The sequence below is a fragment of the Mustela nigripes genome, chromosome 8, assembly GCF_022355385.1.
Source record: "Mustela nigripes isolate SB6536 chromosome 8, MUSNIG.SB6536, whole genome shotgun sequence".
NCBI lineage: Eukaryota > Metazoa > Chordata > Mammalia > Carnivora > Mustelidae > Mustela > Mustela nigripes.
This window is the reverse complement of record NC_081564.1, coordinates 18,851,681-18,864,164: the sequence shown is the minus strand read 5'-3', so window position 1 is coordinate 18,864,164 and position 12,484 is coordinate 18,851,681. Positions and strand designations below refer to the sequence as shown.

Sequence of the window (12,484 nt, the reverse complement as noted above, 5' to 3'; positions counted from 1 at the left end):
AGAACCTGCAAGGTGGGATACTGGGTCTGGATGTAAGAACTAACACGGGGGTGTGAAGAGGGGTGGCCACCCTGCACCCTGCCAGCCACCTGGACTCACCTCCTTGGCACGGAGCTGCTCATCCCCAATGGTGGCGCTCAGCAGGGGCCGGAGGGAAACGAGGAGCTGCCACCATGACCAGTCCTTGACCTCCAGGAACACAGCCATGTTCTTCTGGATGCACTGTGCAGCCAGGCGGCGAATCTGTAGGGAGAAGAGACCAGAAACTCGAGGGGCCCTTCCCAACCCAGGGAAGGTGAAGGAAAGAGAGCAAGGGGATGGTGGCAGGAGGGATGGAAAAATCAGGTTCATAGTTAAGGGAAGAGATTGGCTAACTTTAAAATTTTTAAAAGTTCCTTTCAGGGGCCTGGGTGGCTCAATCGGTTAGCCTTCAGCTTGGGTCATAGTCCCGGGGTCCTGGGATCCAGCCCTGCATTGGGGGTATGCGTCTTTCTTTGCCCATCCCCCTGCTTGTGCATGTGTGAGTGCTCACTTGCACACTCTCTCTCTCGCGCAGAAATAAATAAATAAACGATTTTTTGAAAAAGATTTTGTTCAATGGTACCATAATAGTGCTGTATGGTGACAGGCGGTAACTGCACTTGTGAGCCCAGCATAATGTATAGACTTCAATCACTATGTTGTATGCCTAAAACTAACATAACACTGGGTATCCACTCTACTCCAAAAAAAGTAAATAAATAAAAAATGTTGTTAAATTTAAAAAAATTTTTTTTGAAAGCCTCTTTCATCAAGCTGGGCTCTGGGTAGCAGACACTATGTCCCACTTTGAGCTTGCATGACCTAAGAAGAAGTAGAGGAAGAAAGGTTGAAAATATGATACGACAGTGTCACATCTTGTGCAGAGCTGAGAATTCAAAAGCCACCATGAAAGGAAAATCCTTAAACATCCCCCAAATTGTCCATAAGACACAATGTCCATGATTATGTCTCAAAGTGATATTTAGGGGCTAGGTATCACTTTAAGCAAATTTAAACACGAATTCTATGCTTCTCAAACCTAAGTGTGTATCACAAGCACAGGGAGAGCTCCTTAAAGCACACATGCTGGGCTCTGCCCCCAGAGGGTCTGATTCAGTAAATCAGGTCAGGGCCCGAGAATCTGACTGGCTAACAGATGCCGTGTTGACTCAGATGCTGTTGGCCTTGGGACCATTGCTGGAGGACCATGGGCCATGTTCATTAGTGTCTCAGGTGGGAACCATGCTGACTACCAAGCCAGGAGATGCATCGCTGACATCCCCATTATGAGAATCAATGCTTGTCCAGCTGGTACGGCTCTCCCTGCAGACCAGGCAGCACGCTGAGGACCTTATAGACTTAGCTCAGTCCTTGCCACGGCCCTGGGAATGTAGGAGTTACTCTCATTTCCATTCTTCAGGTAGGAAAACTGAGGCACAGCATGGCCCAGTCACATGCTCAGCACCACACTGCTGCCCGATGGTGGAGTTGGGATTTGCACCCCTGCAGCCTGAGTGCAGACAGAATCCAGGGTCTTCATTAACCTCTACCCTAAATCATTTCAAGGGTATGCATAGGCTATGGGTGAGCAATGGGCCAGTGAATTTGCCCACAAAATTTTACTTATTAATGTTCTTTCCTTTGCCTGCTTTTGCCAAGGGTGTATACGTTAATTTACAGCTTTACAGGAGGCTCATGTAATGAGACCACATTCTAGCTGTACTTACTAATGAAGACACTAAGGTAACAGCAGCTAGTATCTGTTGAGCTCAATGGCACGTACCATGCTAAGCGCACATGACCCCATTTCACCTTGACCCAGCTACTGAGCGGTGAAAGCAAGATTCAAGCACACTTCTTGTGCATCTCTAGAGCCCTGCTGCCTTTTCTCCACTGCCCAAGCTACAGAGAAGAAATTCAGTCTCCAAAGGTCTCCGACGATAGTGGTCCAGGGTTGCTCAGGACTGCAGACTCTGAACTGGCACTTTGGTCCCCAAAGCCTCAGTGGCCAGGTCCTGTCACACCCTGCCTGCTGACCCATGAAAGCCAGGTTCTCCAGAAATGGGACAGGAAACCACAACTGACCCAGCAGGGCTCGGACCACCCCATAATAATCTAGATCAAGTTTGACATCATTGGTAACTTGATGTCAGTGTCCTAGGAAAAATCACAACATCTTGCAAAGTGTCACTTTTAAGTTCCACCATTCAGGGTGAGCCCATGGGTCAGCAGCACCGGCACCATCTCGAGAGACCTGCAGAGCCTCATGCTCACCCCAGACCCACCAGATCTGAAACTGCATGTTAATATCCCACAGGGTTTCCTGCAGGAGCACGAGTGTGAGACACGCATGATCACAGCTCCCAAATCAGCTCAGACGCTGCTTTGCCAGGACCTCGCACCTCTGCAGGGCTGACGAGGCACATTGGCTGCCATACCTTCAGCTTCTTGAATTCCTGCCGAGACAGAAAGCCCTTACAAGCCGCCTGGAATAGAAGGATCTTGTGAGATGCCAGCTTCTCCCGCTGCCTCTCAAGCCTGGAGACCAAGCCTGCCTTGAGGAAAACCTGAGAGGAGGGAAGGTGACAGGTGACTACTCTTGGGCTGAATGTGGGGGGCAAGGCTGTAGCCACGGAGAAGCCAATTCCCTTCCCTCCACCCAAAATACCTAGTAGCAGGTGCCCATGACTGGGGGGTCTAAATGATCAAAGCATCTTGCCTTGTGATGGCTCCTTTTTCCTTTCTTCTCGCCCCTGTATGCTCAGACCATGGCCCCCATGAGTGGCATGGTCACCACTGGTAAGCTGATCAGAAATGCAGAATCTGGTACCCCACCCCAGGCCTGCTGAATCAGAGCAACATTTTAATATGAGCCTCAGGGAACTCAGGCACACATTCATTTGAAAAACCATAGCTAGGAGGGATCTGGCCTAAATATCTCTCTCCTGTCCAACAGAACGGCCCGAAGAGCATGAGGAAACACACAGATTCCCAGGGTTCACCCCAGGAAAGGTGGAATACAGGGGTTTAGCATCAGGCCTGGGAATGGGCATTCCTTCTGGTAAGGGCCCGCCAGCCCTTTAGGAGAAGCAGTACCTTTGGAATACTCAGTCCCGCCTTCTAAGGAGGGGCAGGGAATGCTGGGGGCAGTGAGGGCAGCCCTTTGTGGCCAGGAGAGGAGGGGGCCGGGCTAGTGCCTCCCACAGAAGGTGCTCAGGCATCTAACGGGAAAAACAGCAGGCAGCCCACGATTTCCAGGCCACTGCTCATCAATAATGGATGGAGGCCCCTCGGCAGCAAAGTGATCGATGCCTCCTCGGCACCCTGCAGGGCCATCTTCCATTGACTGCGGGGCACACAGAAGGATTTTCGGATCATCCAACGCTCCAGGGCCTGGAGGGCTCCGGCCAGCATAGGCGGGCAGCCACCATCAGCCTCACCTCCCAGAAGCAAAGTAAAGCCTCCTTAATGGCCAGGGAGCTGAGTCACTGACAGGAGCAGGAGACCCTTCCCAGACACTCATCTGCTGCCCGTTTCTATGACCAGCCCTGCATGTTTCTTTGCCAGAGGTGGCTTAGCCCCCCCAAAGTTGTTCAGTGTCTCCAAGGAACTGATCCATCTGTGACATTATTATCTTAATCAGCAATCATATCTTAATCAATGATATTCTCAAGCAATCGGGCATATTATCCACCAGGATTGTGGATCGGGACCAATCCCTTGACATTTACGCAGGGAAATATTTCATGTGTGTCATCTTATATGGTAGTTATGGCAATCCCCCCATTTTATGGAAGGAGAAACTGAGGCTAATATTGGTGTTTCCCCTCCCTCCTCTCCACCAAGACCCTCCACCAGCAAGTGGCGACAGGGACAATATCTCCCTCCACCTGACTGCAGACCTGACAGTTACCACTGAATGTAATTAACATTTGCATGGTATCTACTTTTTCAAACCTCTTTCTCCTATGTCCCATTTTAATAAAGAGCAACCTTATAAGGACTCTCTTGGCCCAGGGAGAGTTTACGTAATTGACTCCAGCCACAAAGCCTTGGTATTCATTAAGAAACCTCTGGCACCCCATTCTCATTGTCAACACGAAGCTTTGTTTCCTCCTTCGCTACGATGCAGACCCCTGAAGTTTGGGGTTGAATTGCAATTTGATTCCAGGTGGAACAAAGGGTCTCCATCAATTAGCCATTCCCCTAAACCTATTCGCTGTAATGGAGACCACTCTGCTTATCCCATGGCGAACCCTTCCCCGATGGGAAAATGAGAATTTGCACACCCAATCAGTGTGAGCTCTGTTTTGCAACCTTTCCTGGCCTTACGGAACACTTCCTATCAGCCAGAGCCACCAAGGCAATTAGCCTCTTTGAAATAAAGACACGATTGACTCATTACCTATCAGATTGCCTCAATAATGACTGTATTAATTTCACAAGCTAGCGAGTCCCAAAAGCTGCTATAAAAAAAAAAAAATCAATGATCAAAATGATGACAGCTCTAGTTCGTATATTACAAAAGGCGGCGGGCACTGCCAAAACCACTATTGATTAAGTATGAAGCTTTCATTAAAAAGATAATTGGAAACGACCATACGCAGAGCGGGAATAAGTCATTGGCTGTGCAGAATCTTATCTTGAATTTTTTTTTCCTTTTAAAGAGCATCTTGCCAACCACAAGGCCAACGGCACGTGGGTTTCCACCTTTTTCATAAATGTCATGGCCCTCGGCACAGGCCTTGATAAGGCCCCAGGGGCTGAGAATCACAAAGAAACATCTAAATTATTTGCTTTTCATGGGTCCAGTGACTTATCAGACCCAAGCAGAGTGCAACGTCCCAACAGCCCCACATTTAAGGAATCTGTAGGGCCCACTGCTCCAGCGAGCTGTTTTTCCTCAAAAAATGTGGAAGGCCACCGTTTAAAAAATCTAATAGGACCATAGCTCCCATATCTGGGACTGCTGAGAAATTAGCTCCTGTCCCAGCCATTTTCCAGATTAGAGGAGATTCATTCTTAAACACTACAATGTTAGCTTATTTGATAAATGTCTCGCCCTACTGACAAATGCATTTCACAAGTAAGTGACAACTGACTGATTTCCACAGCCCACTGGGGGACAGGAAGCAGTGGCTCCGTTTTATAGATAAGGGGACAGAGGTTCAGAGAGGCTAAATCACTCACTCATGATTCACAGAGTTAGGAAGTGGGGGAGCCCTGGTGCATGGCCCAGATGCACCTGTTCTTTCCTCCTCTTCATGACCTTCCCACCTATGAAGTGTCTGACCCTGCCATGCCTAAGACTTTCATGTCCCCTGAATGGTCACAGGCCAACATGGCTTCCAAACGATACACTGACTTCAATTTGCTCTTGACCGTTTCTTAATGAATACCAAGTATTACCTGAGAACAATGGCTTTTTGTTGTTGTTGTTATTGGGATGTTTTGGCTTCTAGATTTCTTGCCCTCGCCATGTGAAAATGTGTACAAAGACTTTTTCTCCTCTGCTTTCCTCCCTGTTCTACAATAGCCACTGGGATGATAGAGGCTGATTTTTATATTCATGAAAAAAAAAAAAAAAAAACCTGCGTAATTATCCAGACCAGTGGTTCTCAAATGTGAACATTTGCTGGGATCCCCTAAAGGGCTTGTTACAAGTCAGACTTCTGGGTCCCACACCCCTGGAGTTTCAGATTCACTAGGTCTGGGGTGGGGGACGAGGGGTGGGCATCTGAGCCTTGATGTTTTTAGAAAGCTCTCAGGGGATGCTACTGCTGCAGCGGCTGGTCCAGGAACCATATTTTGAGAATTTCTGCCCACAGGGATGACATATTTGGAGCTCAAGAGTAAGTGCTCTGATTCTGGACTATAAAGAGCTTTGTACGGGTAAAGACTATGTGATACATTTCCACTAATAACAGAACTCACAGTGTGTTGAAAAGACTCTGGGATTCAGGGCGATACCAGTTTTCATGGGAGCTGTATGTTTCAGTACTCCTAGCTAACCGGAAGGGCTTGAAAAGGGGCTTACTTTGCAGAGGTCCAGTAAAGAAGGGATTTACTAATTATCTCACAGGAAGTTTTGAGGGAAACGAGGAACAAAACAGCAATGGCCAGGAAAAGCTCCTGGCCTCAGGCAGGAGCCCAGGGACCCACAGGTTTGTTCCCTCTACAGGAAAGGTCTACAAAGGTCCAGTTGCTGCCAAATCTTAATGGGATAAATCAGATTGAGACCACACTTGCCACACATTTTAGCAGGAGCAAGAGGCCTGCAGGGAGAGGCTTGTGTGTCGATGGGGCAAGGAATTGTATGAAAGATTGTGAGCTCTCCAAGGAAGTGAGTGTGATGGGATAGGCTACTCTGGGTTCCAAGAATGGCTAATGGGCAGTGATGCCACCATGGTGGGCTTTTGGAGATGAGGGCCCTGCCCCTAGCACCTTACATGGCAGCTGGATGTGGTGATTCACAAGGTTTATGAGTTGGTGTTTTTCAATCAGAAGATGAGCGGGAAAGCGAATGGAGCAATTTTTCCCTTGGTCTATTCTCTCTCTCATTTCTACTCCTGCACTTTGACCCTTCTCCCCTGCCTACCACATGACTGTTGAGTTCACAGTCTCTATACCCTACTTCCCAAACTAGAGCCCATCAACACTAGTTCTGGGAGATGATAAGGGGTCTTCCACAAAGACAAAAGGGTGAGAGTCCCATGGTCAAATAGTTCGGGAAGCCCTAAATACCATATTTTCCTTCTTGAAAGCTGAGAAGACATACAGGCATATGGGGACTCTGTGAAATTCTTCTCTAAATGTTGAAACGTTATGGGAAAGGGTTTTGGCTCAACACCATTTGAGAAATGCTCTTTCTCTCAACATTAAAATCACATGCCTTCTCGTGGAGCTCTAACTTTTCTCTAACTGCTGCTAATCAGCCAGGAGTATAGTTTGGTTATTGTTGGTTGAAAAGTCAAAGTTACAAAGCTCTGAGTGAAGCTGAGTGTTTCTTCTCAGGTTTTATGGCAAGTCTTCCAAAGGCTCTGAAAGTCATACTAAGGAGCAAGATGTCAATGCTTCCAGACCACTGAGGTTCCTGGGAGGGGAACGAACCTCTACAAATGGTATTTCCCAAGTTATTTCCTCCCATATTATACCTATGTTATCTACCAGGCCTTTTCAGATAAGCAGGGCAGAAAATGGCCAGCTTTGTCTTCAGCTTGCTGAAAAGTAGGCCCACAGAGCTAGCGGATGGTGAAGTAGGACAAGAATTAGGGCTCGTCTGAGTCTGCGACGGGATGAACGGGGTGACCTAAGAAAGTAGCTTTACTCACTTGGCTGTGCCCAATGACCACGGCCTTCTTTTCCAGGTCCAGGGTCTGAAGGAGCTCCTCCACAGCCTGGAGGAAGGAGGACAGTTAAAGAGAGACAGAATGAGACAGACACCCATGGGAGGTCAGGCCGGCTGTCTGGGAGTCCGAGCAGCAGAGCCTTACCCCACCCGGACCAGTGCAGAAGATGGGCATGTATTGAGCACCTACTATGTGCCATCCACTCTGCTGGAACCCTCACAGACACCATCTCCTGGCATCACCCTGGCAATCGGAGGTGAGTCCTCACACCACCACGCCCATTTACAGAGGAAAAAACAAAACAAAACCCAAAGATGCAAAAGTTAGTGAAACTTGTGTCTGCTATGGAAAATAGTATGGCAGGCCCTTTAAAATTAAATACAGGATTACTGTAGGCTCTAGAAATTCTCCTCCTGGGTGTCTACCCAGAAGAAGTGAAAGCAGGGACTTAAATAGATAGTGGAATGCCCACATTTGTAGCAGGGTTGTTCACAAAAGCAGAGAGGTGGAAGCAACCCAGGGTCCGTCCACAGAAAAATGGAGACACAAAATGTGGGATATACACCCAAGAGGATATTAATCTGCATTAAATGGGAAAGAAATGGGGCACCCGGGTGGCGCAGTCAGTAGGTTAAGCATCTGCCTTCAGCTCAGGTCATGATCCCAGAGTCCTGGGGTCAAGCCCCACATCAGGCTCCCTGCTCCATGGGGGAGCCTGCTTCTCCCTCTCCCTCTGCCCCTCACTCACACCCTGTCACTCATACACTCTCTCTCACCCTCCCTCTCTCAAATAAATAAAAATCTTTTAAAAAATAGATGAAGTGATAACTTTTATTATGTTATGTATATTTAACAATTAAAAATACAAAAACCAGTGAAGTTCTTTCTCCAAGGTTATAAGTCACATGGAGGCAGAGCCTGATTAGAACTGAGGTCTGTTGGGCCACATCACACCGTCTATGACTTAACCTCCCTGCCTGCCCAGGATGGCTCCAGAAGTCCCCAGGCAACTAGGAATATCACCTGCTATATCCCTGAAGTTTGCTGGGACAGCCTGCCCAGGACGCTACCCTTCCCCCATTCTACCTACCAGAAACGACCTCACCTTCACAAATATTTCCTGAGTAAATGGTGTGGCTCTTAAGTGTCTGTGCCTGACCCAGAGTACAGGTTGGAGGAGGCTGTATTTTCTTCATTTCTTATTTCCTCTGCTTCACTTGGTACTCTCTTAGGCACACAGTAGGAGCTCAATAAATACAATGATGGAGAGAACAAGGAGAGGAGCCATCCTTTGGAGGTCGTGGGGGAGCAGAAGGAGAAGGGCAGGCCCATGCAGGAGACCTAAATTCACTCAGAGACATTTCCTGAACACAGCCTTGGCCAAATCACAGCCATATCATGGGATTTTCCTTTGTCATCAAGATATGCGGGTTCTGAAACAGCCTTGCCAGAAATGTGTACCCTCAGGAAAATACAGGTCACACCTGCTTCCTTGGTGCCTGTGATTCCCCTCTACACCACTCTTCATGGACCTTCCATTTACTGAAAATCACAGTCTGTTTCTGGAATAAACGGTCAGAAAAGTAACCGCACATTCAAGAAACAAAAGGTATTCAGGGCTCGTGTAATTTACTAGATAAGTTTCAGTTCCATGGGTCATTGGCACCACAGAAAATTTCCTAAGATACTATTAAAAAAAAAAAAAGCTTATTAAAAGTCTGGTCCAAGCCTATCATCTAAGAGCAATTTTCCTCCTCTGACCTCCTGGAAGAACATTCCGTAATGCCCTTCCCCCCAATTCAGTGGTTTTACTTATTACATTTTAGCCAAAAATGTTCCCAGGGAGCTATAGGCAGCAGAATGCATAAAAACCAATATATCCAAAACACAACATCTTTTCTCTCTGCACAAGAGCAAAACAAAATAAAAATTGACTGAAAATAAGATGGATGGATAAAAAATAAATGAAACCTACAGCCAATGAAATTTTTCTGAGTCGACCTTAGTGTTAACACCCAGAGTAGATGTTTGAAGCAAAAAAAAAAAAAAAAAAAAAATCAGGATTTGGAGGAAGCAGATCCACCTGGATGGAGATCCTGCCTGGTTTTACCATTCATAACTGTGTGACCTTGGACAAGCCCTTTGCTCTCCGCTCCAGACTCCTCTTCAGAAACATGAGGGAGAAATATCAGAATCTGTTCTGGAAGGTTCTGTGGTTGTTCCTGCAGAAGACTCCATGGCACACCCACATGATAAGTGCTCAACAGACATGAGGAGTTAGTCCTACTAAAGTCCTTGAGTAAGTCCTACTGGTTTAGTCTTGGTCTAAACTTAGCAGAGGTGTACAGAACACAAACCAAGCCTCCTTTTCTCAAGGGTGCTCCCAATCACCCAATATCCAAGGATACTTTCCCTTCTCCCCACTTTCTTAGAGCCCCGTAGATGTCTGCGTAGCCAAGAGCAGGCCTAACAAAGGCATTCACTCTACCCAAAGGATAGAGTGAACAGGGAGCTGCAGGCCCTGAACCATCCTTCTTGCTCTCATTTTCCTCGCTGCCAAAATGGCAGCACCATACAGGTGCTGGCCCGGTGAACTAAGACTCTGTGTAAATGTCTTTGGAAGTGATTTTACACTTGATTGCTCATATTGTTATCATGATGAATATTACTCTTAGATTGAGCCATACGAAATTGGCCTTCTTTTAAGTCAATTACCAGTGATCAGATTTATTTCCACACAATGTCCATCGCTACCCAGCAGCCAGCTAATGGAAGACAGGGCAAGAATTCGGATTACTGTAACAGAGTCCTTCCTTGTCCCTCCTCTTTAAGGAATCAGCTCTTCCACTCTCATTATCCAGACCCTGGAGGTTAGCTCTCCCCACATGGAATGCAGAATAACATGTTGGCCATTTCGCTCCAAGAAAAGTTAGCTCTTGTGCTTTGAGTCTGAGTATGGCTCTTGGTGCTTTCCACATAACTCATTTTATTTCCAAACCTCCACAACAGATACTACTTGATGCCTGTTTTGCAAAGAAAGCAAGGTCCCGTGTGATGAAATCACGTGCTAGGAAATGGCAGAGGGAGATACAACTCCAGGTAATCAGATTCCTGAGCTTGTTCTCTGCCCTCTGATGCTGGGATCCTCTCCAGCCCCATTACTCACTGGCTGTGTGACCCTGAGCATGCCACACATCCTCTCTGATCTCCCATGTCCTCTTCTCCAAGATGGGGTCATCACATCCCATCATCCAAGGATGGAGTGGAACTTTAATGAGGTCACAAGGTAGCATGTAGGAGTGAGACTTAGAGAACGGTGTAGGAAGGAGCTTGAGAGATCCTCTGTTCCTCCCAAAAAACAGTGATAAAAATGGATACAGGGTGGATAAGTAGCAGGCTTAGACGACACCAGGTAGCAGGAGATCGGCTTATTTGCGAACACCTACAAATCCAATGGAAAATCGAAGAGAAGAAGAGCAACAATTCTAGAAACAGAAAATCAATCTCTTTCTGAAAGGTAGGACCTGAGGAAAAGTGAATCCAAAGTGACGGGAAGATAGACCGTGGGGGGAGGGGCTGGCTCCCAGCAAGTGGCAAAGCAATGGAGCACAAAATCAGGACTTTTAAAAGTCTGCTCCACAGAAGGACATCGCTCCAGAGGCTAAACCGGGGGTAAGCCCACGCGGTTTAGCGTAAACCCAGGTCCCGCAGGGTCACAGAAGGACCGGGGGTGGCTGAGTGTCGCAGATCTCGCAGGTATTAGAGCCAGGAAGCTGGCTACAGCGACAAAGCCAAGGGGTGAGCTCTCAGCTCAGGGTTACCTTGAACCGGTCCCAGGCTGGGTGAGCTAGAAGCGTGGCCGGAGGCCACAGAGATGGAAGCAACTGGGCGCTTTTCTCCAAGTGCGAGCGATTGAGCAAAGCGTGACCAGAGGCCGGGGAGACAGGGGCAGTTGGGCGCTTTTCTCTGAGGGTGCACTGAGGAGTGGGACTCTGAGCTCTTGGCTCCTCCGAGCCGGAAACTGGGAGGCCACCATCTTCACTCCTGTCCTCCGGAACTCTACGGAAAGCGTTCAGGGAACAAAAGCTCCCAAAAGCAAACCCGAGGGGATTACTTAGCCCGGCCCCTGGTAAGGGTGGTGCAATTCCACCTGGGGCAAAGAATCACTACAACAGGCCCCTCCCCCAGAAGATCAACAAGAAACCCAGCCAAGACCAACTTCACTCACCAAGGAGAACAGCGAATTCCAGAGGAGGAGAAAGCAAATCTTATCTGGACAAAATGACAAGGCGGAAAAACTCACCACAGAAAAAAGAACAAGAGGCAGTACCGAAGGCTGGGGACCTAATCAATACAGACATTGGTAATATGACAGATCTAGAGTTCAGAATGATGATTCTCAAGGTTCTAGTCGGGCTCGAGAAAGGCATAGAAGATATTAGAGAAACCCTCTCCAGAGGGATAAAAGCCATTTCAGGAGAAATAAAACAACTAAAACCTAACCAAGTTAAAATTAAAAAAAGTATTAATGAGGTACAATAAAAAATGGAAGTTCTTACTGCTAGGATAAATGAGGCAGAAGAATAAATTAGTGACATAGAAGACCAAATGACAGAGAATAAAGAAGCTGAGCAAAAGAGAGACAAATACTGGATCACGAGGAGAGAATTCGAGACATAAGCGACACCATAAGACGACACAACATTAGAATAATTGGGATTCCAGAAGAAGAAGAAAGAGAGAGGGGTGCAGAGGGTATATTGGAGAGCAATATTGTAGAGAATTTCCCTAATATGGCAGGGGAACAAACATCAAAATCCAGGAGATGCTAAGAATGCCCCTCAAAATCAATGAAAATAGGTCCACACCTCATCACCTCATAGTAAAATTTACAAGTCTTAGCGACAAAGAGAAAATCCTGAAAGCAGCCCGGGAAAAGAAGTCTGTAACATACAAGGGTAAAAACATTAGATTGGCAGTGGACCTATCCACAGAGACCTGGCAAGCCAGAAAGAACTGGCATGATATATTCAGAGCACTAAATGAGAAAAACTTGCAGCCAAGAATACTATATCCAGCTAGGCTATCATTGAAAATAGAAAGAGAGATAAAAA

At 47.1% G+C, this 12,484-nt stretch overlaps 1 protein-coding gene across 1 annotated transcript in view; it reads right to left on the bottom strand.

Moving 5' to 3' along the window:
- Positions 1-12,484, bottom strand: part of MYO18B (myosin XVIIIB) — a 250,800-nt gene that overhangs the window by 140,497 nt on the left and 97,819 nt on the right. Inside the window, exons 22-24 of the mRNA XM_059409906.1 lie at positions 7,353-7,418; positions 2,460-2,588; positions 100-243 (exon numbers count right to left, since the gene is read on the bottom strand). Coding sequence (XP_059265889.1) covers positions 100-243; positions 2,460-2,588; positions 7,353-7,418 — 339 coding nt within the window. The remainder of the gene's footprint in view (positions 1-99; positions 244-2,459; positions 2,589-7,352; positions 7,419-12,484) is intronic.